This window comes from Schistocerca serialis, chromosome 6 (assembly GCF_023864345.2).
Source record: "Schistocerca serialis cubense isolate TAMUIC-IGC-003099 chromosome 6, iqSchSeri2.2, whole genome shotgun sequence".
Lineage (NCBI taxonomy): Eukaryota > Metazoa > Arthropoda > Insecta > Orthoptera > Acrididae > Schistocerca > Schistocerca serialis.
This window is the reverse complement of record NC_064643.1, coordinates 682,609,814-682,636,122: the sequence shown is the minus strand read 5'-3', so window position 1 is coordinate 682,636,122 and position 26,309 is coordinate 682,609,814. Positions and strand designations below refer to the sequence as shown.

The 26,309-nt window shown below is 40.5% G+C and overlaps 1 protein-coding gene across 1 annotated transcript in view; it reads right to left on the bottom strand.

The window, feature by feature from the left end:
* Positions 1-26,309, bottom strand: part of LOC126485031 (synaptic vesicle glycoprotein 2B-like) — a 280,668-nt gene that overhangs the window by 185,684 nt on the left and 68,675 nt on the right. The window contains exon 2 of the mRNA XM_050108635.1: positions 18,927-18,980. Coding sequence (XP_049964592.1) covers positions 18,927-18,980 — 54 coding nt within the window. The remainder of the gene's footprint in view (positions 1-18,926; positions 18,981-26,309) is intronic.

Sequence of the window (26,309 nt, the reverse complement as noted above, 5' to 3'; positions counted from 1 at the left end):
TGGGAGCCATTTTAGTCAGTCTGCAGAAGATTTTGAAAGGTATAAGATCTACGTCCACCAAAATGGTGAAGTGTACCACAGATGCTTTGGTGTCAGTTACGAGGGTGGTTTGAAAAGTTCTCGGAATGGAATAGAAAAAAAAAAGAAATACTTACATCGCTGAAACCCCTTTTATTTTTCAGTGTCGTCTCCTTGTAGATTAATGCACTTGGTCCAATTATGTTCCAGTGCCTTGACCCCATATCGAAAATTAGTATCATTCAGGCCTGCAGAATAGTTGTCAACTCCAGCTACCAATTCTTTGTTTAAAGTGAATCTTCATCCACCAAGAAAATTTTCAGTTTTGGGAAGAGATGGAAGTCTGACAGAGCCATATCAGGTGAATAAGGCAGGTGTGGCAACAATTCATACATTAGTTCAAATAATTTTGCCATGGTGATGGCACATGTGTGCGGGTGCACATTGTCTTGATGAAAGATGACTTTCTTCTTTGCTAAACCTGGCCTTTTTTTGCATATCTTTTTTTGCATTTTCTCCAGGAGGTTAGCATAGTATTCTCCAGTAATTGTTTCCACAGTGGGGAGATAATCTACAAACAGAATCCCCTTCGCGTCCCAGAACACTAATTCCATGACCTTTCCTGCTAAAGGAATTGTCTTTGCTTTCTTTGATGGCGGAGAATCAGCATGTTTCCACTGCTTGGACTGTTGTTTTATCTCTGTGGTATAGTAGGGCACCCAAGTTTCATCTGTGGTTGCAAACTGACAGAAAAAATCTTGCTCATTTCTCCTAAATGGGCCAAACATTGTTCCAATACGTCCACTCTCATGCGTTTTTGATCTAACGTCAAGAGTTGTGTTACCCATCTTGCAGATAATCTTTTCATTTCTAATTCTTCAGTTAAAACGTGATATACCCTTTCAGATGACATCTGGCAAGAATGAGCAGTTTCATGCACTTTCAACTGATGATCCTCCATGACCATTTTGTGCACCTTTACAATAATTTCTGGAGCAGTGACACATCTTGGACAACCACTGCACAGATCATCATCTAAGCTCTCCCGAACAAATTTAAATTAATTTGTCCACTTGGCAACAGTTGAATATGAAGGAGCAGAGTTCCCCAGTGTATTATGGAAATCAGCATGCTTTCATATTTTTCTTTACGAAGTACTTAATCACTGCACGAATCTTGATTTTTTCCATTTTAGCAATACATTATGCGGGAACAACAACAAAGCCATGTCATCACCACAGCTCTCTTCCAAGAGCCTTCATCTAAAATCTGTGTCTGAGAGTTTGCACAGTGACTGATTTGCAATGACTGACTGTGAACTTGTAATTAGTTTCATTAATGGTGTTAATCTTCAATAACGCTTGCTGTGACAATAGGAGCAGACTGTGAACTGTGTTGTTTCCAAATGATATTTACTGTGCACATTGATTTTTTTTTATATGACTGTCTACTTGGAAGAACAGTGTCATTGGCAAATGTGTTAATGCTTTAGTTGCCACATATTAGTGAATCAGTATTTTTATGTTAGATTGTTGTACTCAAACAATCATATTATACTATAACAGAATGTAGTATGTGACTAGCCACTTACCTGTGCATAAATTATGATAGATGAGACTCAATCTGGCCATAAACAGTACGTTATTTAACAACAAAGTGCAATTAAAGTGTTTTGAATTATAAACGTTTGTGTGGATCATATGAAGTAGACTCTTTGAGACAATCACTATTGAGCCATATTTGATGGAGGCACAGCAACCAGACACAAATCAGCACAGGTAAAGAGGGTAAAGTCACAGAGTGAATGATTGCATCCTTTTCTTACACCCTTTTTAATCTGAGCTCTTCAGTCTTAGTCTTCCACTCTCACCTCTTGGTTCTTGTGCATATTGTATACTGTGTTTCTTTTCCTAAAGCTTATAGACATTTCCTGAGAATATTGAACACCATCCACCAATTTACATCGCCTAGTGGTTATTTTCTAGGGCAACAAATCCTACGAACTTCTCCAGATTTTTCTTAGGTCTTGCTTCCATTGTCAAGCACAACTTCAGAACTACCTCTCTGTTGCCTTTATGCTTTGGAAAGCCAAACTAATCATCTAACAAAACCTCAATTTTCTTTTCTATTCTTCTATACATTATTCTTGTTAGCAGCTTAGATGCATGAACTGTTAAGCTGACTGTGATATAGTTCTTCCACTTATCTGCCATTGCTATTTTAGTATTCTGTGAGTGATATTCTTTGAAAAGTCTGACGAGATGTCTCCAGTTTCATTGATTCTATGTACCAACTTCGTTGCTATTCCCCAAAAATTTGGTGCTTTTTATATATTGTTTGAAAGGGCTGGACTTTTTACTGTATGGCAACAATGTTTGTTACTCATTTTTATACAGCCATATGTTTTTCAAGTGATGGCTATGTGAATTGTTGGAGATTTGAGACCTTGATTCCAACTAATAGGCTGGTAAGAATTGGTATATCATTATTTATATTACTGTTACATACCCTAATGTATTGCATAAACAGTATAAAATTGAAGTAAGTAAATTACAGGTTAGGGTAAATAAAATAATACAACAACATGAACTTTCATGTAACATGAGTCACTTTCATGTAGGCTAATTAAGTTTTTATATTAAGAGGAATGTTAGAAGTAGCTTCATCTTGTTCAGTAATTTACTTCTTTGTGTGAATGTGTAACCAATATCACTATTAAAAATTACCCATTTTGAACCAATATTGTAAAAATAGAAAATTGAATGTGTAATGTGAGTCACATAATCTGAGTCAGAGTTATATTTTTTAATGTTAAAAGAACAGGATGCCCTTAACAGTAGCAGAAAGACAGAAAAGGAGATAGGAAAAGTCAAAGAATGAAGAAAATTATGAAGAATTTAAAAAGAAGCATCTGGAAGAAGCTAGTAAAAGTCAACAGAAGTGTCAAAAAAGGTTTCTGCATATGAGTCCACATAAACAATGACTTATTAGAAGAAAGAAGAGCTAAAACTAGGGAGAGAGTTAGTAAACATTGCGTAACATAAGATGCAAAATCAGCAACATAGTAAATCTGGTTTTTCACCATATGTTTACATAGTTCTCTAGGTAAAGCCATGGCTTGAACTGATCGTTTTTTGCCATTGTCAGCATGAGGTAAAGTTGTAGTTGTTCTTGAGCTGTTCAGTGACTTGTGTTGAAATTCATCAGATGGAAAGTCTGAAAGACCCAGTGATGGCAGTAGTCCACAAAATACAGACCTTAGTTCTGAAATTAGAGACTTGGTAACTGGTTTCTACTGTCATGACTTCAGTTGTGTCACCAGGCAGGGAGGACACAATAGTGATTAGAGAAAAAATGAGAGAAAGACAGTTCACATTCTTCAATCGTTCATCAATGTGGAAATCTAATGGAACTTTTTTGGTAAAGGAGCTCTAGATGGAATTGGTCCACTTATGAAAAGGCAAGTGTGGAATGTAGTAAAAAAGTGACAATTCATAGTAGATGATGCATTAACTTTTGCTCAGGCAGCTGCGAGTACCGCAACTATGCAGGTTTTCCATATGTCCACTGGTGAAATTCAAGGAATCAATGTGCAATTTAATCTGGCTCATCAGTATGAAACATAGTAAGCATTTACTGCTTTCACTACAAGGAAGGAGTGCTACAAACATATTTACTGTCTCCAATGAATTTCTTTGCTGCAGATCATCATACTGAAGGAAATATAGAAAGTGTGAAAATTGGAGACTGGTACAAAGTGGAATAGTAGAAGTAGAAGTAGTAGTTTATTGTCTCATAACATACAATTTCAAGCCATTAACTTAAAAGTACAGGAGACTCATCAAAACACAAAAACTGGTTTACAATTTTACTTATAACACCAGTAATGTACAGTGCTGAATAATTACTTAACCAAGCAATTAATAATTTTTTCTTCAAAAGTAACAAACTTTTAAGATTAACAGTCATAAGTACTTGCTCTCTCCTGCTCAAATTTTCAGGTTGTCATTTATGAATTCTTCTATTGAATAGTAACATTTCTGCACTAGTTTCTCATATAAGGATTTTTTTCAGTGTTTCTAAATTTATGCTCAGCAATTCTGTTCCTTTCACTTTGTTATAAATTTTCATACCCATATAATGTGGAGTTTGAGCATAAAGTTTTAAATGGTGGGTGGGCAGCATAAAATTATTTTGATTTCTGGTGTTATAATCATGTTGACAATGATTTGCTACAAATAAAACAGGTTTACCGTGAACAAAGATAATCAGCTCATATACGTATAGTGAGCGAACACTTAGTGTACTCAGATTTTTTAGGAGTGGGTGACGTGATTTTCTTCACCCTACATTGTGCATATTTCTAATGATGGTTTTCTGAAGTTTTAGTATTCGACACATATGGTTTGAGTTACCCCAAAATACAATTCCGTACCTTATTACTGACTCAAAGTAGCTGTGATATACTACTTTTCTTATGCCCATATTGGTAGCACTGTACAATATTCTCATTGCATATGCTAGGCTATTTAATTTATTTGCAAGGTACTGTATGTGTGACCCCTATGATAGATTTTTATCTAGTTGCATTCCTAAGAATTTCACACAGCCAGCTTCCTGCAAATCCTGGTTTCTGTGACTGACTTGAATATCATTTAATTTTGCTTGTTTTGTTTTAAATTACATTAACTGAGTCTTTTCCATGTTCAATTTTAACCCATTTAAATCAAACCAGTTATCTAAGTTTTCAAAGTATTTAATACAGTTTGTGGAGTATGATCTGTATGTTATATGATCTGTATTTTACCTTCAATGATTCAAGATGTGACATCTGCAAATAAAAATGAGTGACACTCATTATTAAGTGGCAGATCATTCATGTAAAACAAAAACAGAATGGGTCCTAAGACAAAACCTTGGGGTACTCCATGTGAAATGGTTTTCCATTTTGAAGTATAGCTCCTCTCTCTGATGTTATAACAACTCTTTGTCTTCAGTTAGTTAGATAGGATTTAAACGATTCTAATACCGTGCCCCTAATTCCACACTTTTCTAGTTTACAGAGTAGCAAGGAGTGATTCACACTATCAAAGGCCTTTGATAGGTCACAAAAAATTCCTGTGGCATGCAGTGAATTGTCTAGAGATGAGCTAATTATACGAACAAAATTATTTATAGTAGATATTGTGGTTTTGCCTTTTTGAAATACATACTGATTTTTTGAGATTATTTTAAATATTTCTATGAAATTTTGAATTTGTATGATGACTACCTTCTCAAATATTTTTGACAGTGATGGAAGAAGAGAGACTGGACCATAGTTTCCCATGTGTTCTTTTGTGCCTTTTTTTGAATAGTGGCTTAACTACTGCGTACTTCAGTATGCCTGGAAAATAACCTTCTTGAAGGGACTGGTTAACTATTGTAGTCAGTGCCTGCGCAATTATTTTAGAGACTGTTTTTAACAAATTTGTTGGTATCCCATCCCATCCTGCTGATGTTTAACTTCTTAGTGTCAGTATCACATTTTCTATATCTTTTACAGTAGTTTTTGTAAATGTACTGAAAAATTCACCATCAAGTTGCTCATCGTTGAAGAAATTTATTGTGTCTGGATACTCTGCTACACTGACATTAGATTTGTTTACATTTATAAAGAATTCATTAATCAATTCTGAAATTTGAGCAGGATTTACAATAGTTTTATTCTCTATCTTGATTTCAGAAATATCGTGGCCTCTACCTGTGGCGCCTGTTTCAGCTTTGATCACTGATCATAATGCCTTTGATTTATTTTCAGTATCCAATATAAATCTATTATTTGCCAGTTCTTTGGCTGCCATTACAACTTTTTAAAAAATATATTTGTAATCTTTTATGTAGGTAACAAAATCAGGACTTTTGTTATGTCTTAGTTCCCTACATAGCCGTCTCTTTTTTGCACTTGAGATTTTTATTCCTTCAGTAATCCACTTTACTTTATTTCCTATTTTTTATGATGTAAAGTAAGGGGGAAAGTTTCATTAAAAATGTGCAGGAATTTTTCCAAGAAAGTAGCAAAATTTTCAGAGCATGAAATACTATGATCTATAGACCACTCCACCTTATTTCATCTATGATAGAATAAGTTTATATTTTCTTTGCTGAACTGGCATTTGGTGTAAGTTTTTTTTCAAGCAAGATTCTATTGTTTTTGGTAACTCCATAAACAGAGCACAATGATCAGAAAGTCCTAAATCTCAAGAAAACTTATTAGCCTCATTAGGCGTGTAATTGGTTAAAATATTATCTATACATGTTGCAGACACTTCATGTACTCGAGTGAAATCAGTGAAATTTTGCACTGAAACCTGATGTTTGAATCATATCAATGAATTTTGTTGAGTTATTGGCTTCACTGGCTAGATCTATGTTGAAATCGGCAGTTATTATGACTCTTTTCTTAGTTCTTTTTGAAGTTTTGCAATAGACACTGGAATTTCAACAAAAAATGTTTCGTTATTTCTGTGCCCGGAATTCTGTACATGGATAAAATTACAAAATTTTGCCCTCACTCTATGCAGCAGCTTTCAAATATACATTCTTAATTAAGGGATTAGAAATCAAGTCTTGCTCTATATTCCATTTATCTTTCCACTAGTATGCACGATCCTCCTCAAGTTAAATTACTTCTACAAAAGCTGCTGGCAACATAGAAATTATCAAGGTTATTTAAGATTTTGATACTATCCTTTGTAAGCCAGTGTTCATTCAAGCATACAATCTTGATATTTGGTATTTCTGACAAAATGATTTTCAAGTCGTTAAGTTTTGTTTCTTTGCCATTTGTGTAACTTGAACTTCACCCATTTATGTTCAAGTGTATTACGAATGTATTGTTACTTTTTTGAATATTCCTAATGCCATCTGGTTTGAAACGCTGTTTGTATATCTTTGTTTCACTTTCATTATCAATTTTTACACCCCCATCTCTGCATGCTAGTTTCCCTTATTAAGTATGATCTTACTTACATCACTATACATATTGCCGAATGTTGCCGATCCTAGCCTGTTTAGATGCAGGAAAATTCTATGGTGGAGAAGTACACGCAATTTTTGGAAATTCTTACTAATCATTGCAATGGAGCATGCTGGTCACTATTGGAAGTGGCCTGCAAAATGTGATAAAATTCTGTTCACACAGGACAAAATTATAAAGAAAATTAATCCACCTGATGTCAATGCAACGTGGTATTTTCAGTCTTCTAACTTCTCATTGAGTTTACAGTTTATTTTCCCAGATGACATGCTCCTATAATTTTCCACAATGTTTAAAAAGTAAAATGTTAATGTTAAGCTTATCGTATTTGGTAAATAACATCATATTTTTATTTCTCTGCTCGCAAGAAAAAGTTTTTTAACAATAAGTAGCAAGTAACATGAGTCACGTAACACTGAGTCATGCACTTTTTCAATATATTCAGTATTTTACATGGTATAAATATTTTTAAAAATCTGTAACTGTGTCATCTGAATGCCAACCTAATGTGCATTTTCTATGAAAAAAACCAGATCCACACTCTTAATAGTTTGAAGACACTTTTGACCTAAAATGAACATTAGCAATAGGACATCCCAAATTTGTAACATGAGTCACAATATAAACTACATTCTTGTTCTTTAATTTTAATGCTCCTCCCTGCTTAAACATTAATTCCAGATCTTTGCCTGACTAACACAATATATGATGATGATTTACAAAAGAAAATATAGGTTTATAGATTGATAAAAGGCCAAAATAAAAAGCACTGATTTCAAAATGTAACATGAGTCACCATGAAATCTTCTCCCTAATGATTTTAGATATTCCAAACGGACATTATCTATTCCTTCTGCCCTGTGTGATTGCACTCTGCATTCAACAGTGTTACCGTATTTACTCGAGTCTAAGCCGCACTCGAATCTAAGCCGCACCTGAAAAATGAGACTCGAAATCAAGGAAAAAAAATTTCCCGAATCTAAGCCGCACCTGAAATTTGAGACTTGAAATTCAAGGGGAGAGAAAAGTTTTAGGCAGCATCTCCAAATTGAAACAAAGTTGGTCCACTGTAATATGGGACAATTTAGGTCGAATGAATGACGATACAGCTACAGTAGTTTGGTTCGAGTCGTAAGCTTAGCAGTTAAGCTTTACCAGGTAGCTATTGCTATGCGTCAGGCGCTCCGTCCGTATTTATACGGGTACCCTTCCTTTTTCATGTGCTTCGTCTGGTTTGAATTGATTGCTTATTTTTCTTTGATCTGATAAGCGCAGTTTTCTTTGTTATAGGTGTTTACGTCACTCTACGCTGAAAATGCATTACTGTACTGTGTCATGCATTGTTTGTCGTCCTCTGATACTGCGTATTTACGGCCTGTCGCCGATCGCGGCATGGCTTGCTTTTGAGCGCGCTACCGCCGCTTACAAATGAAAAAAAAGAAAAAGAGAGAGAGAGAGGAATCGTCTCATTAGCAAAACAATGGCAAGAGACTGCTACTTGTTGTTACTTACACTACTGCTTTCTTTGATCATGACTAACAAGAACCAAATAATAGACTGCGTATGATAGAAGATGTTCTCAACGAGAGTTTAGCGAAAATTTTTCTCCGTTTGAAAATCTTTGCAGGCGCCTCTTTAGTACATTACATTCTGCACAGAAATTAGAGTCATCTTAGATTTAAAAATCTAGGCAATTGCCTCGCTTCATTTCTGACTGTATCACAGTTTAGCATAAGAATAATACGAATATACACATGACATGATATGTATATTCTTCCGTGTTTGCTGTTGTCTCACTCTAGTTTTGTGGTTTATTACGCAGACAGGATTTAAATGAGATAGTAGCAAACACGAAACAATAAATGGCAAAATGTTTATATTCGTATTATTCTTATGGTGACGAGAATACCGCATGTGATTCACAATTTATAAAAGTTCGTATTAGCAACCATCTCTTCTCACAGATAGGAAAAAATTCAGAATGTAGAGTTGGCCATATTGACAAACATCCTAAACATTCTTGCCAGTCGGGTTTTCGTAGTACATTGAAATGCTACTACATTCGAAGATGAACAATACGGAATTAGTATTTACTTCGTTGGATAATGTATGAAAATGCAGTAGTCGAAACTCGGCGTGGAGAAAAAAAGCTTGTCTTCCACCTTTTTTTTAAAATTTATTTACTGACGCAGAGGTTTTGGCGCCAGTATTTATCTTTGTGCCTACAAACAGCACCCTACAAAGCATGGAGGTATTCTTACCTCCATGCTACAAAGCATGCCTGTGTAGCGCTACATACACTCCTGGAAATTGAAATAAGAACACCGTGAATTCATTGTCCCAGGAAGGGGAAACTTTATTGACACATTCCTGGGGTCAGATACATCACATGGTCACACTGACAGAACCACAGGCACATAGACACAGGCAACAGAGCATGCACAATGTCGGCACTAGTACAGTGTATATCCACCTTTCGCAGCAATGCAGGCTGCTATTCTCCCATGGAGACGATCGTAGAGATGCTGGATGTAGTCCTGTGGAACGGCTTGCCATGCCATTTCCACCTGGCGCCTCAGTTGGACCAGCGTTCGTGCTGGACGTGCAGACCGCGTGAGACGACGCTTCATCCAGTCCCAAACATGCTCAATGGGGGACAGATCCGGAGATCTTGCTGGCCAGGGTAGTTGACTTACACCTTCTAGAGCACGTTGGGTGGCACGGGATACATGCGGACGTGCATTGTCCTGTTGGAACAGCAAGTTCCCTTGCCGGTCTAGGAATGGTAGAACGATGGGTTCGATGACGGTTTGGATGTACCGTGCACTATTCAGTGTCCCCTCGACGATCACCAGTGGTGTACGGCCAGTGTAGGAGATCGCTCCCCACACCATGATGCCGGGTGTTGGCCCTGTGTGCCTCCGTCGTATGCAGTCCTGATTGTGTCGCTCACCTGCACGGCTCCAAACACGCATACGACCATCATTGGCACCAAGGCAGAAGCGACTCTCATCGCTGAAGACGACACGTCTCCATTCGTCCCTCCATTCACGCCTGTCGCGACACCACTGGAGGCGGGCTGCACGATGTTGGGGCGTGAGCGGAAGACGGCCTAACGGTGTGCGGGACCGTAGCCCAGCTTCATGGAGACGGTTGCGAATGGTCCTCGCCGATACCCCAGGAGCAACAGTGTCCCTAATTTGCTGGGAAGTGGCGGTGCGGTCCCCTACGGCACTGCGTAGGATCCTACGGTCTTGGCGTGCATCCGTGCGTCGCTGCGGTCCGGTCCCAGGTCGACGGGCACGTGCACCTTCCGCCGACCACTGGCGACAACATCGATGTACTGTGGAGACCTCACGCCCCACGTGTTGAGCAATTCGGCGGTACGTCCACCCGGCCTCCCGCATGCCCACTATACGCCCTCGCTCAAAGTCCGTCAACTGCACATACGGTTCACGTCCACGCTGTCGCGGCATGCTACCAGTGTTAAAGACTGCGATGGAGCTCCTTATGCCACGGCAAACTGGCTGACACTGACGGCGGCGGTGCACAAATGCTGCGCAGCTAGCGCCATTCGACGGCCAACACCGCGGTTCCTGGTGTGTCCACTGTGCCGTGCGTGTGATCATTGCTTGTACAGCCCTCTCGCAGTGTCCGGAGCAAGTATGGTGGGTCTGACACACCGGTGTCAATGTGTTCTTTTTTCCATTTCCAGGAGTGTATATTCGACGGCAGAACTAAGTTGTGGCGGCACCCACCGACATTTTTAAGAACTTCCGTTTGCTTTGCACTCGATTCTAAGCCGTAGGCGGTTTTTTGGATTACAAAAACCGGAAAAAAGTGCGGCTTAGATTCGAGTAAATACGGTATTGCTGTTGTACATCCTTGCTTTTCATTTCACTGAAGGTTGTCTTTAGTTCTGTATATGCTGAGTTAGTTCTTCTGATGAAAATTTATTTTTTGATTTCGTCACATTTTTATAGCAGCCATTTCACCTTGGTTTCCCTGCATTTCCCGTTCATATAACTCCTAAGTGACTTACAGTAAATTTATGACTTAGTGGCCATGAGCTCATTCTCTTTCTCTGTAAGGCAGCTGACACTACCCTCAATGAAGATGCTATATTAACAATGTAGGAAAAAGACAGTTTGCTACTTACCGCAAAGAAGACACGTCAAGTTGCAGACAGAAATGATTAAAAGACATTCACATGTACGTTTTAGCCATAGCCTCTATCAATAAAGACACACACACACACACACACACACACACACACACAAATAAGGAAGCAAGAATACCTCACACACACACACACACACACACACACATGACCCATGTGTGTGCATGAGGTGTGTGTGTGTGTGTGTGTGTGTGTGTGTGTGTGTGTGTGTCAGGTATTTTTTGCCTTATTTTCAGAACATTTTTCCATCAAGATACACTTGGCAGCAGCCTATGTAATGCTTAACAAAATCATAAATCTGATTCCGAAAACTATGCTTCATGGCGTGCCAGGCTTCAAGTTTTAAGCAGAAAGTGCAAATCTATGTGTACATGTGGACAATCCTATGATGAAAGTATAATCCTAGATGCAATGATTCATATGGCAACTGATAAAGACACAGACACTTTGGAAGCATGCTCCTCTATAGCAGAAATATTATGCATTGCACATGCTTTTGAAATCTCACAGCCTACGTTTTCTGATTTTGAAATCTCTACTATGGCCCTAGTAAGAACAGACTCAGTGCTTCTGGCTTTCTTGTTTGATCCTAAAATAATAAACAGGTCTTGCCTGTCAGCAGCCTACCAGCCCTGTGGCACAAATCAAATTCTCCTGTCTTTTCATAGTCATAGGTGCTATAAAACAAAACTTGAACTGCGGTAATGTTTGTAACATAAGAGTGAAACAATGTCATGCTAGAAGTTAATGCTATTATTCTTTTTTTAACATGAACTATTATAAATATTTCTGTATGTACGAAAAGTACAAATATTGTTGTTTTATTCAGTTGATGTTTTGCTATACAGTGCAAGCATCAATTATCAGTCACTCTATGTGGAGGCTGTGGAAGTAAATTTCACCTCTTGACTAACCATCATGAAAGAAGATACACAGAATATTCAGAAGAGGAGAGAATTTTTTTTGTGGTGAAGCTAAAGAACTGACAGAAAAATTATCTTGAAAATTAACACTGCAAAAAACCAGTATGGAGTGTTTGTTCATCCCTCTTCCTTCTCCGTCAACCACGCTGCCAGAAGAAGAACCCACTGGCTCCAAAAGCTAGTAAATCTTCTTAATTTTTATATGTGTTCTGTCCTGCTGACAGTTGATGAGTAGATTCTTTTGTCTGATCTGTTATAAAATAGACACCAGGAATCAGTTATGACCTCTGTATATTCTGTACTGTAACAAACTTCAACTTTTCTTATAAAGCCATACAAGACTGATACATAACAGTTACCCTTCAGATAGTTTGAAAAATGGTTTAGTTTTGTTCATCTGCTGTTAAAGTTTCCAATATATATGGTATAGCATCGATAGGTCACATCGACCACGTAAAGCATGATTTTTTAACTCTAACTGCTCTGGCAAGCCACCATGTTAATGTTCCCGTCAACCTTTGTACCTTGTACAGTGTACACGTGTATCTTTCTTTGTGCTGAAATATATGTATGTATAGACATTTATGGGAATAGTTTGTTGCGTATACAGTTATCTGTATTCCCGTTTCCCATATTGGTGACCCCAAAGTTTCTACGTCTTCCACGACTTCCGCACCGGTTGTGTGGAATCAATAGGTTTCACATTCGACACCATGGCTGCCTCACCCAATGTTTTATACAAGGATTTGGAGGATCAACTACTACTATTGGGCCACTCCAATCCCCTGCCAGTGGTTGTTTTGCCGCTAACAGCAGTGATTCACGATCTCCAACGAAGTTAACCTCGAACTTTGCAGCTCTACAATGGCCAAGTGTTACGCCGTTACCTCAAACAATGGACTCAGGTTTCGTGTCGTCGGACTGTGCATGCCAACACGTGAAAAGTGAAGTGGACAATTTCCAGAATAGTGTAATGATCGATCGCTTGTGTAGTGTTCTAAGGGACCCAAATTCGCACATGTGCTCTGTGCACCACAATGTTGGTTACAGTAGTGCCATGTGCAACGCTGCCATTCATGCAAAATGGTTGGTTGGTTGTTTCGGGGAAGGAGACCAGACGGCGAAGTCATCGGTCTCATCGGATTAGGGAAGGGCAGGGAAGGAAGTCGGCCGTGCCCTTTGAAAGGAACCATCCCGGCATTTGCCGGGAGTGATTTAGGGAAATCACGGAAAACCTAAATCAGGATGGCCGGACGCGGGATTGAACCGTTCGTCCTCCCGAATGCGAGTCCAGTGTCTAACCACTGCGCCACCTCGCTTGGTCATGCAAAATGCACATGCAGTCAGCTGCTATCGAGCTATGCCAGTTTTGCCTTCCTCACAATTTAATAACAGACATTTTTATACATCAAGTTCGCCAGGCTCAACCACCAGATCTGTCACCCAGTTTCTTGACCACATGGGTTCGTGCACACCCGATGGCACTTCGCCATCCAGGAATGCAGTACCATGACAATGTGACCGCCAGCAGGTTTCACCAGTGATTTATGGTCCTACCACATGGGGTGTGTTTCCAATGTGCACAGAAAACTCTCGCTGTTGCCACACCAAGTACCAAACCCCCCAACCCTCCCCTCACTCACGGGGGGGGCGATTCTGGCCATACAGCCGCCACTCGCTCCTTTTGCAGTACCGTCTAAGCCTGCCGCACCAGCCTTCCGCCTCTTTTCCAAGGTGGACAATTTAAGTACTGTGCCTACAACCTATGGTCCAGTTTATAGGCCTACCTCACATACCGCTCATCTGTTTGTTCCCACAGTACTGACCGTGCCTGCCGCGTCGTGCTTCTGTGACTCATCAGGGACATTGCAACCGGCCATTTTTCGGGACGTGTTTGCTAGTAACATGCCCACGCCAGTAGTGCCGGGTCACAGGACAGCCTATCCTACCACGGGACAGCAGGCCTTCCAAGATATGCCGAAGCTACCCTTGTTCCCCCCTCCTCCCCTTGGCTGTGTGGCCTGAAGCTACCTCCTTTATACGAGGACAACCCCGTTACATGGTTTGCGCTTGTGGTGCCCCTTCCTGAGTTACATCAGGTGACCGATGACAACTCTAAATTTCTACGTCTCGTCACACACCTCCATGATCACTCAAATATCATTTGTGACATCCTCCTTTCACCACCACCACCGCCAAAATACGAGTTCGCCAAGAAGACAATATTGAACTGACTTGCCTGTTTGCCACAGAAATTAATAATCAGGATCCTGTACAAGGAACACCTGGGGGGACCACTCTCCATCACAACTCTAGCGCTGACTTAGGCTACTTGTGAGTGAACACACAATGCCGGACATTACCCTGTGGATGATATGGTCTGCCAAGTTACCTACCGACCTGCAGATACACCTGCTACCACACTCCTTCGAGTCTATTGGCTCTCGCCTTCACATCGCACATCAGCTGTATGCTGGTTGGCACTACGCCACCTGTTTACCAGCCGTCTGTGGGCAGAGGCAGGGCTCATTCCGCCTCCATGCAATCTACACCACCGGACAGTACTCGTTTGCTCTCTCCTCTTTCTGAGCACTCAAGAATCACACACGGACTGTACGTCCCAGAACAACACACAACATAATTACCACTGCTGTCCCTCCTATTAGGCCCAAGGATAGATGCCTCAACCCCATTAAGTTGTGTGCAGCCCGGCAGCAAATTAACGAACTTCTGGAGGCAGGCAACTAAAGCCATTGTACAGCAATTGGTCTTCACCGATTCACCTTGTCACCAAACATGACAGTTCTTTTTGAATGTGTGGTGATTACAGATGCTTAAACACTCGTTCTGTCATAGACAATTACCCAGTGCCAAACATAAACGATTTCACCCATATGTTATTGGGCACCACAATCTTAAGTGTGATTGACTGTAAACGTGCCTATCACCAGATTCCCATAGCGCCAGAAGACATTCCAAAGACTGCTATCATCACGTCGCTCGATTTGTTCCAATACAACTTCATGCCATTCGGCTTAAAGGACGCGGCACAAATGTGGCTACGTTTCCTTGACTCAATCTTACAACAGTTCGAGTTCTGCTTTGCATACCTGGATGTCATCATCATTTACAGCAAGTCAACTGAGGACCATTTATCCCAGATCCTTGAACTCCAATGGTGTCAAGGTCAACAAAGATAAATTCCAATTGCGCCAGTCTGTGACATTTTTGGGTTACACCGTCTCTGCAGACGGTATACAGCCTCCCAGATCCCGCGTGTAGGCTATCACGTCATTGCCACCCCTGGCTATGTACAAAGAACTCTGATGTTTCCTGGATACTATAAATTATTAACACCAACATCTACCTTCTGCTGCCACTGTGCAGGCCCCTCTGACGGACTCGCTGTCCGGCAAACAGACTTTGGGCCTTAAGCCAGTCCATTGGACTGAACCTGTGCTAGAGGCCTTCAGGGCTCTAAAGACAGTGTTAGCTCATGCCATCATACCCGCCCGCCCTGATCCGTCTGCCGAGTTGTTCATCACTACGGATCCCAGGGACATCGCGGTCGGGGCAGTATTACAGCAACGCAAAGGCGACACTGTTTCACCCCTTCATTTCCTCACTAAAAAACTGTCTACAGCACAGAAGAAATATCCCGCTTTTGATGGAGAACTTCTGGCGGTCTATGAAGCTATCGAACACTTTCGCCCTGACATCGAGGGCCGTTCTTTCTTCATCCTTACTGACCACAAACCACTGGTGGATGCCTTTTGCAACCCTCCCGAGGACCCACCCCCACGGCGTTTCTGCCACTTCAACACGGTCTCTCAATTTACTACGGATGTATGCTACATCAAAGGCACAGAAAACATCCCCACTGATTTCTTTTCATGGATCAATACTGTCTCACACATCGTCAATTTATCCAACCTCACTGCTCTCCAGGCCTCTGACAAGGAATCTCAAGTGTCCTCATGGATCCTCAGACATCGCTTGTGTTTACCAAAGCCAAGTTCCCCGGCATTTCAGACAAAGTGTGGTGCGACTATTCTACCGGCACTCTGCGGCTGTTGCTCCCTCCCACATTGCACTGACAAGCCTTCGACGCCTTGCACAACCTCGCCCACCCTGGCATCCGTGCCACCACACGCTTCGTCACTGAGCGTTTTGTTTGGAAAAATGTCAAGCAGGACTGTCAAACCTGGGCACGCAGCTGCATTTCCAGCCAACGTAACAAAATCGGACACCACACCTCTCTTCCCCTTGGCAAGTTTGACACTCTGCAAGGACATTTTCGTCATGTACATATCAACCTTATCGGCCCTCTGCCACCAATAGAGGGCAACGGATATATCCTCTCCACAATCAACCGCATGTCTCATTGGGTGGAAGCTGTTCCTTTACCCAACATCACAGCAGAAACCGTACCCAAGGGATTTGTCTCACCATGGATCACTAGGTTCAGTTGCCCGTCCACCATCACCACCGACCAGGGTCGACAGTTCGAGTCTGCACTTTTCATGATTCTATGTAACCTTTGTGATATTAAAAAAATTCATACAACATCCTACCACCAACAAAGCAGCGGCTTAGTGGAACGATGGCACCGCACCCTTAAAACAGCACTCAGGTGCCATGCCTGCCTCTGGTCTGAGATGCTTCCTTGGGTGTTATTCGGTCTCCGTTTGACCATTAAACCTGACTTACAGGGAACCATCTCTGAATTCGTCTTTGGTGAGAACCTGGTTCTACCTTGGGAACTTATCCTGCCTCAAGCACCTGAGGACTTCCTCACCTCCCCAGACTTTATTAGTTGAATGCGCACCCACTTTAGACTCGCACGGCTACACCCGCCTGTCAGTCATTCCCCGCCGGACACTTATGTGCCAACTGCACTCAACACATGCTCTCACGTTTTGCTCAGGGATGATTCCGTTAGACAATCCCTGCAACCCCGATACCTCTGCCCCTTTGAAGTACTCCGGAGGGGTGAGACGACGTTTGACATTATGGTTAAAGAATGCCTGCAGACCGTTTCGCTAGACAGGCTCAAGCCTGCTTTCATGGACTCCGACGTCCCTCTGGCATTCCAGTCAGACCATCTGGACAAATTTTCTTTTGCCAAGCCCGATAATGAGTTAGCTCAGCCCATGGTAGGGTCTTCTCCTTCTGATGATTCATCACCGCAGTTTGCGGGTTTCCCAAGCATGTCATCATCAACCCCATGCACAGGTTTTGATGATGTTTCATCTACTGGAGAGACTTGCTCCCTGACTTTCAACTTGCGCTGCAAAGTACCAACATATCGATTGTCACTTTTGACGACCATGTGCTCGTGCTCCTTACAGACACTGTAGACTTGACACTCAATGAGGAACTAAATGTCAAGATAGTGCATAGCCTGTCCCTCCCCAGAGAGTGCGATCCATCAAGAGTTCATAAGTCCATCTCCTCAGACGACTCAATCTGTATTAGGGGCAGGCACACTCGCATGTCACGCCCCTCCCCACACCTCTACTCCCAGGCTGGCTGACGCATTGTCTGCCCCTGCTGGCTGTCTGATTATGATGTGGACCTGCAGCCCATCACTGCACCTTCGCACATCGCCCTGACTGAGGTGGATCTTCCAGTCATGCGCCTTCCGCCTCACACTACTCACTCCGACGCCAATGCTCACACGACCTCACCTCAGACCTCATAGGCCGTACTCTGTACTGCAGGGTGGACGGGGGGGAGGGCGGGGGGGGGGGGGGGGGGGGGGGGGTTGTGTGGCGTCGATAGGTCACATCGATACCACGTAAAGCACGATCTTTGAACTCTAACTGCCCTGACGAGCCGCCATGTTAATGTTCCAGTCAGCCTTTGTACCTCGTACAGTGTACACATGTATCTTTCTTTGTGCTGAAATATATGCATGTATAGACATTTATGGGAACAATTTGTTGCGTATACAGTTATCCGTATTCCCGTTTCCCATAATGGCAATGGGAGACACAATATTAACTCCAACCCATCATGCGCAATAATTTACTTAAGTGATCAGACACTACACTGGATCATAGAATAATTAATATGATCTTTGCCTGTGTAATAGATGGCAAGCAATTTCATATCAATTTACTTAAAACACACTGCTGCAAATTAGACTCTTTAACAGCAAATGAACAAAACTAAACCATTTTTCAAATTATCTGAAGGGTAACTGTTATGTATCAGTTTTGTATGACTTTATAAGAAAAGTTAAAGTCTGTTACAGCACAAAATATAAAGAGGTCATAAGTGATTCCTAGTGTATATTTTATAACTGATTAGATAAAAGAATCTACTCACCAAGTTGCAGCAGGAGAAAAAACATATAAAAATTAAGAAAATGTACAAGCTCTCGGAGCCCTCCTTCTGGCAGCATGGTTGAAGGGAAAGGAAGAGGGATGAACAAAAAGGACTGATAAGGTTTAGGAAAGGGGGAGAGTTACAGAAAGAAGTGAGATGCTCTGAAATGAGTTTAATTTGGCACAGTGAGTTCAAATGTGAAAATGCATTATCAAAATGAAAGGTTTGCATTAGGCTCAAAACCACATCTTTGCTTATTTACCAGCGCATAGGCAAAATGTTATAAAAATGGAAATTTTTTGTCACTTAGATCAATTTTCTGGTGTTCAGTTGGAGTTTCACCACACCTGTGAAGAGGATTTCCTGCCAGATAAACTGAAACTTCAGGCTTTGAGCTCGCATCTATGAGACAAGGAAAGTATTCACTTTACTGAATATTTATACACATACTCACCAGTCAAAGAAGAAGCGGTTTCAAAATCTGCACTATCCACCTGCTCCACAGCAGCTGAAAACAAAAATTTTATAATTTCAGCGGTACTTCATTTCCATTCATTGTGCAAAGTGCATGATGCAAATATACACTGCCTGACAAATGAAAGTAAAGTGTACAGAAGATATGACTGGATGTCAATGTGACATCATACCCATTCATTGTGTAAAGTGCATACTGCAAATATACACTACCTGACAAATGAAAGTAAAGTGCACAGAAGATATGACTGGATGTCAATGTACTTCATACACGCTGGCATAATCAGCGAGAACAATGATTATAGTTGCAATTCTCTGTGATATGTAGAATGGCCACCATAGTGCATTAGTGTTGTTCATGTCTAGTGTTATTACCAGGCCTCATAGGGTATCAAAGAGGCATGAACAGCATCAGATGCTGAATGATCACTGTGCAGAATGTGAAGATTCCACTTACACATATGAGACAGAATTATCAGCACCTGACAGAGTCTGAAAGGGGCATCACTGTAGGTCTCCATTTGACCAGCTGATCTAGTCATGCCATATCCAGATTTGTGGGGAATTCAGATGTGACAGTGGCCCAGTGTTGGACTGCATGGAAATGTGAAGACAGGCATAAGCATTCCCAAGGTTCTGGATGATTACATCTCATACCACAAGAGAGGATCTCCATATTCTGCACCAAGAACAATTGTTGTTTAAAAAATTATACAGTATATGTCCTAGTTTTAGTTTTTGGGGTACTGTGTGGTGAGAGTTAGTGAAAGACCACATGCAATTGACCATGGTAAAAACATTTCTTCTTTTTCTTCTTCTTCTCTCTGCATGTCTTAGTCATTCATCTGTTATGCCCTTTGGTTGAAATTATTGGACTTCCCACCCTTTCCTCAATTTTTGTAAAGACCTTTTGCCCAGTTAAATTCATCATTAGTTTTGGTATTCCATCATCTTCCACATCTGCAACATGACCGTTCCAGTTTTTCCTGTAATCCTTAATCTGCTCATTTAAGCTTCTCACTCCCAGTGCTTATCAGATGTCAACATTCATTTTCCCATTGGACACTGGATAGTGTGTACCCAGCTATTCTACCTAGGTACCCCCCCCCCTCCCCCTTGGTTGGTACTGAAATCATCTTGTAGAACTTAACAGATTTTTTTTCTTACTTTTTTTCTAATTTCTGTAGGTTGTGTCATTAATTTAATTAATTTTTTTCTTTCTTTTGTATGTCTATTCTAGTCGTGAATGAGATACTATTTCCTAAGAAGTCGAATTAGTTTACTCTTTCTGTTTTCTGATAATTTATTATTATTTTGCTTGTAATTATCTCCTGGCACCTGAAAGCCATAAATTTTGTTTCCCTTGAAGGTACTAATTGACTATATAATTTAACTGAAAAAACTAAACTCCATTAAAACAGACCTCAGGAGGCCCAACAGTAGCGACAGACTACTGTGTCAACCTCAGCCAATAGGCATCACTTGATGTGGATATGGAGGATATAATTTAACTGTTGTGGATAAAATATGAGCATCTCTTTGGCGTATGCTCTCACTATCGTCTGTCACAACTTAATCATCAGCAAAGAGTAATGACATAGAATAATTCCTTTTGTTAATGTCATAGGTACAAAAACTTAATTTACTTATCCATTGCCCACCATATCATCACTATAAATAGAAGAAAGACTCAAAGACAAACTGTGTCCTTCTCTTACTACCAAATTTGTCCCAATCTTAGATCTCCCATGTCCGACAATCGCAATTTCTGATCCTTCTTAGATGCTTTCTGCTATCTTCATTACATGCAGAGGTACTGCTCTTTTGTTCATTATCTCCCTCAGCTCTTCTCTCTGACTGTAAATCAATCCCCATGTGTTTGAATGAATGACCTAAAGCTTGCTTTATTGTTACAATGAGACCTAATTTTGCTGAAATTGAGTGGGTAAATTGGTTGGGATCACTGGTATACAGGGTATGAGAGAGAACTCTCCAGCCACTGGATCTGTGAGGACAGTTCACATAGGTTTAATCTGCAAATGGGTAGCACTACAAAGTTTCAGACAATTCAGACTGTGTAGTAGTGTTCTAATTGTAGGCCAGTAAACCATCAATGCAACACATTTTCTCTTAAGACTGACTGCACGTAAGAAAACAAAATAACACACTGTAGTGGATACAATTTTTGTTTAAATCTATGCATACAGAGAAACAATATATGTGGGATAAACAATTTGTCTAATGGATTAAATGTACAGTAGTTGACACTGTGAAAGAAAATGAGACCACACATTTTCTCAACACAGCATAGCACATCACAGCATTATCTTTCTCACAATCAGTTTTAACAGAGAAGCTGTCGATTGTTGCTTAAAAAATATACAGCTTGTGTTCATAAGAATGTTTTTAGAATAGTGCATAAAAATTTGAAGTAAAGAACTGCAGATTTTTGAAAACAATGTTTCCCCTTTATATATTAGTGTAGATTATATATTATATTTTATTAAATGTTTTTTACAGCAAGGAGCACATTCCTGTATATCTTTCTGTACCTGTGATAGTAGTCTAGGGACTGTGGATTAGTCTAATGCTTTTGTAAACAATAAAGAAATTTTATCCATAGTTACCCATATAATTTCTTTAGCTGTTGCGTTGAAGTGGCTACGTTTGGAAATATCTTCTCAAAAACTGATTTAATGCAGAACTTAGGGAACATACCATCCATATTGTTTTGCCCACATACTTCATCCCAGGTGCAATTTGCCAATGCCCCAGAAGAAGTATGTTATTTTATATTCTGAGGATATCCTTTTATAGGCTTGCAATTTTCTGGGTTTTACCAAATCTGTCTTTTGCTTTGTTATCTGACAGTAATGTTTGGGGGAGCCAAGATCTTTTATCTTTACAACTTTCACTTTTCATACATATAAGTACCTATATGAACTAATAGCACAGATGCTGAGTTGCAGATACGCACAACAAAAAGACTGTCTCTCAATCCCACACACACACACACACACACACACACACACACACACACACACATGCAAACACAACTCACACACACATGACCACAGTCTCTGGCAGATGAAGCCAGTGTGTGGATACAGATTTAACCAGTTTGGATATCAGTGGGGTGGATGTAACCAAAATCATAATAGAGCCAAATTATGGGAGACAGGATGCTGTCAGCTGTAGGAATGAGTACCAAGAGAATGGAAATACAAGAGATGTTCAACAAGTAATGAAACATATGCTTTTCTCAGCCAATTTTGGTTGGAAAAATTTGGAATTTGTTGTGGAATATTCCAGCTTCAGCCCCCATAGTTGCATGAAATTCCAATACGTGGTGGCACTATACATAGCCATCAAAGTGGCATTTATAACATAGATACATTCCAGGTGAAGAGCTCTCATTGAGTTACTTTTGGATGAAAAGCAGAGAATCACAGATATTCATAGGCAGTAGCAGAATGTCTATGGAGACCTGGAAGTGAATAAAAGCATGGTGAGTTATTGGCCAAGGCCTGTCATCTTCACAACATGGTCACACAAACCTGTCCGATCTCCTGTGTGCTGGCTGGCTGCCACACAGCTTTTTGAACAAACTGGGTCCCTCTCTGCCTGACAAAAGACCATAAAGAGCAACAAAGGACCACCTGTGCAGAGTTGCTTGTGTGTTACAACATCATCACTTTGTTGGGCTATTCTTCCTCATCTGCCCTACAGCCCAGATGTTGCACCTTCCGATTTCCATCTTTTTGGCCCTATGAAGGATGTACTCCATGGGAAGCAGTACATGGATGATAGGGAAATTATTATGCAGGAACATGTTGGCTCTGACACAGACCAGTTGAGTGGTACCACGCAGGCATACAGACCATTCCAGTAATGTGGCATGAGGCCACCACATTGAACAGAGATTCAGGTGAAAAATAGGGTTTTGTAGCCAAAAGAGTGTGGAATAAAATGATGTGTTGGAATCTTGAATAAAATGAACTGGCATTCAGAAAAAATGTGTTTCATCACTTATTGAACACCCATATTATTAGAAGGTATTTTAAATGGATGAAAGGAATAGTAATGGAAACAGAGAATTTGAGAATGGAGGTAGAACTTGAGAGATAAACAATAGGTTGCAAGAAAATAGGAGACCAATCAGCAGACAAAATGGGCAGGGAATCTGATGATAGTTCCACTGGGAGCTTTTTAGTTTGGGGTGAGGCATGCAAATCAAAATCAAGTTAATGAGTTTGAAGAGAGGTTTAAAGAGAGAGTAAACCAGAGATTTTATAGACATGGTAACAGGGAGGCATACTAGGTGAACAGAATGTATTTTGACAAAGAATTTTGGAAAGTAACGAATAATAGTTGAAAAGATAATAGTAACTCTAATGAGGTGTCTAATAAAGAATTTGAGTTAGATGCAGAGCTTCTTACAAATTTTTATGGTCATGGAGAAAATGAAAATTCAAGAGAAGGAGTAATGACAGGTGGCAGTTATGATGAACTTGGGATAAATAAGTTGTCACACAGCATAAATGTATTATGGGCAAAAGTGGAATTTTCTCGAAGTCCTTCCAGCCAGCACCAAGCCAAGGCATGTCAGGTCAACACACCATGTCACAATCAGAATAACAATCAAGCAAAAAGCCAATATTGCCAGAATCAGAGAAAACCTGGAAGATATTGCCCCACTTCAAGCAAGCAAGAGGTCTGAAATGTAAACTCAGCAACGTCAGCTCAGTACGAGAAGACATAACATCGTTCTGAGAGCACATCTTGACTTTGCAAGAGAGAGTAAAAGTTCCACAAGGACACCTATCAGCCTGCTGATATGACAGAAAGGCAACAAGCTGAAGCCCTGAAAGTCATTCTTGTAAAATAGAGGGGTGGTAGAGACCACCCATAGGCTCGGAAAAGTAGACCACATTCACGCATTGCCAGCCGGGTATAGCTTCATTGCGTCAGATAAACGCTAGTACATACTTGAGCTTCTGAGCCTTCACATGTGTTACTTTGTAGTACACCAGCTGTGATGCTGAACCTGTGGCATACTGCCACCATCTGCCAAGATGAATTTCACCTTTGAAACTGCTACCTGTCCAGTCTGCTGCACTTGGGTGCTGTGAACTGTTGACACAGAAGACTTGGACACTTCTACCTCTGGCTTGCTGGGCCCAACTGATGGTGTCTGATGCACTGTCAAATTTTCACAGCATCGGGAATGCATGCTAACCATGGCTGTCCCCAACTAGTATCTGTATACAGTCATCGAGATACCTGCCTTTCTCAGTGGAGGGACCGTGTGATGTTCATATCCACACCGTGCAGAGATGCTAAGAGATTACCTGACCACTCCCCTTTGATGTCCATGAGAGTTCTCTGATAATGTGCAGTCACTGGCCTGGTGTGTGGACTACGCCAGCTGCCAGCATGACCTGTCGCCTGCCCCACACCACGGTTATGTGAACAGATGCCACTGGGATAGCATGCTACAAAGATTGCTGAGACAATGACAGCACATTCCAAGACCATGCACTGAACTGGCCTAGGTGCTGCCACAAAGAAGAATACATAACTGTGAACTTCAATGTAATAAATTCTTGTACTGCTAATGTTATATCATTAGTGCCCAGTGCGATCACCAGCCTACTCCACCACAATCCATCATCTCAACAACAATTGGGGTCTCAACCCACGCCACTACAAAGTGGAGTCACAAGTTCTATGACGGTTGCTGCCACTGCAGTAGAACCATGTCTGCAGCATCACTGTGATCACCATCTGGACCTGCAGCCTGACACAATGCAGCACCGTGAGTGAGCATTTTTTGTTGGCTTTTCTGATTGTATTGTTGTTTGTGGTCATATTGAGTCATAGGGACATTGATTCCACTCTAAAAGTGTTGTTTGTTAAACCTTGTAAACCTGCAGACTTGTCATTGTTTGGAGGAAATACCAGGAAAATGTATTTAATGCCATTGAGTGCAAATTGTGATTTATCAGACTATGACTTGTTACACACTAGGTCAGTACCAGCTTTGTGCAACATTTGTAAAAACTTTTCCGAGTAATGTTGGGCTATGATCAGGCATAAAAATTAATTTGTTGTATTATTGTGTGTAATATAAGTGTAGTTTCCCCATATCTTTCTTTTGCAATGGCAGTAGTAGAATACACAAAATGGTGGAACACATGCTGCTACTACGGGTGAAACTATCACTGCCTTAAAAGAGCAAGTACGAGCATATAAGCAGGAAAAAAAGATCTGCATATGCAAGCTGAAATCTCAACAGCTGCAGTACAGCAGTTGCACTCAGGGTCTGTAGAAGCTGCAATTGTGTTAAGTGTACCCATTCCTCCTCTCAATCTTGCAGCAAATTTAATAACTTTTTTCCACAGAAGCAACAGAGGATGTCACTGTGTTCATTATAGACATATCAGCTACCGTTGAACTGTGCAGCTGGATGAATGAAACATGTCTGCACATGGCTAACTTATGATTAATGGGTGAAGCTAAAACATATGTTGTGTATCATGAGGAACTTAGCAAGGTATTAATGTCCCAAGAGGTAGCTGACTGTTTGCATCACCACTACTGAAGGCAAAACAGCACTAGATTAGATTAGATTAGATTAGATTTACTTTCATTCCAATTGATCCGTAGTGAGGAGGTCCTCCAGGATGTGGAACATGTCAGAAAAACAACAATACATGACAAATATTTAAACTAAAACAAATAAGCTAATGTACCATTCCACAGGTCCCAAGTGGAATGATCGTCATTTTTTAATGAACACTAAGAGTCATTTTACAAATACTATTGCACTGAATTTAAAATAAAAAAGTTTTATATTTATTTATAAGGTAAGAAACATGTAATACAACTACTGTAATACTTATTTACAATGAACACATTACTGCACTGAAATGGTGCAGAAGTTAGATTATACTTACACACACACACACACACACATACACACACAAATTTTCAGTGAACACATTACTGCGCTGAAATTGTGCAGAAGTTATGTTGTACTTATATACAAATCAGTTGGTTTTCCTCAGAAATTCATCAATGGAGTAGAAGGAGTTGGCCACCAATAAATCCTTTAGGCTTCTCTTAAACTGAATTTCATTGGTTGTTAAGCTTTTTATGGCTGCTGGCAAGTTATTGAAAATGTGTGTTCCTGAATAATGCACACCTTTTTGTACAAGACTAAGTGACTTTAAATCCTTGTGAAGATTATTCTTATTTCTAGTATTGATTCCATGAATTGAGCTGTTGGTTTGAAAAAGTGATATATTTTTAATGACAAATTTCATTAAGGAATAAATATATTGGGAAGCTGTAGTTAGTA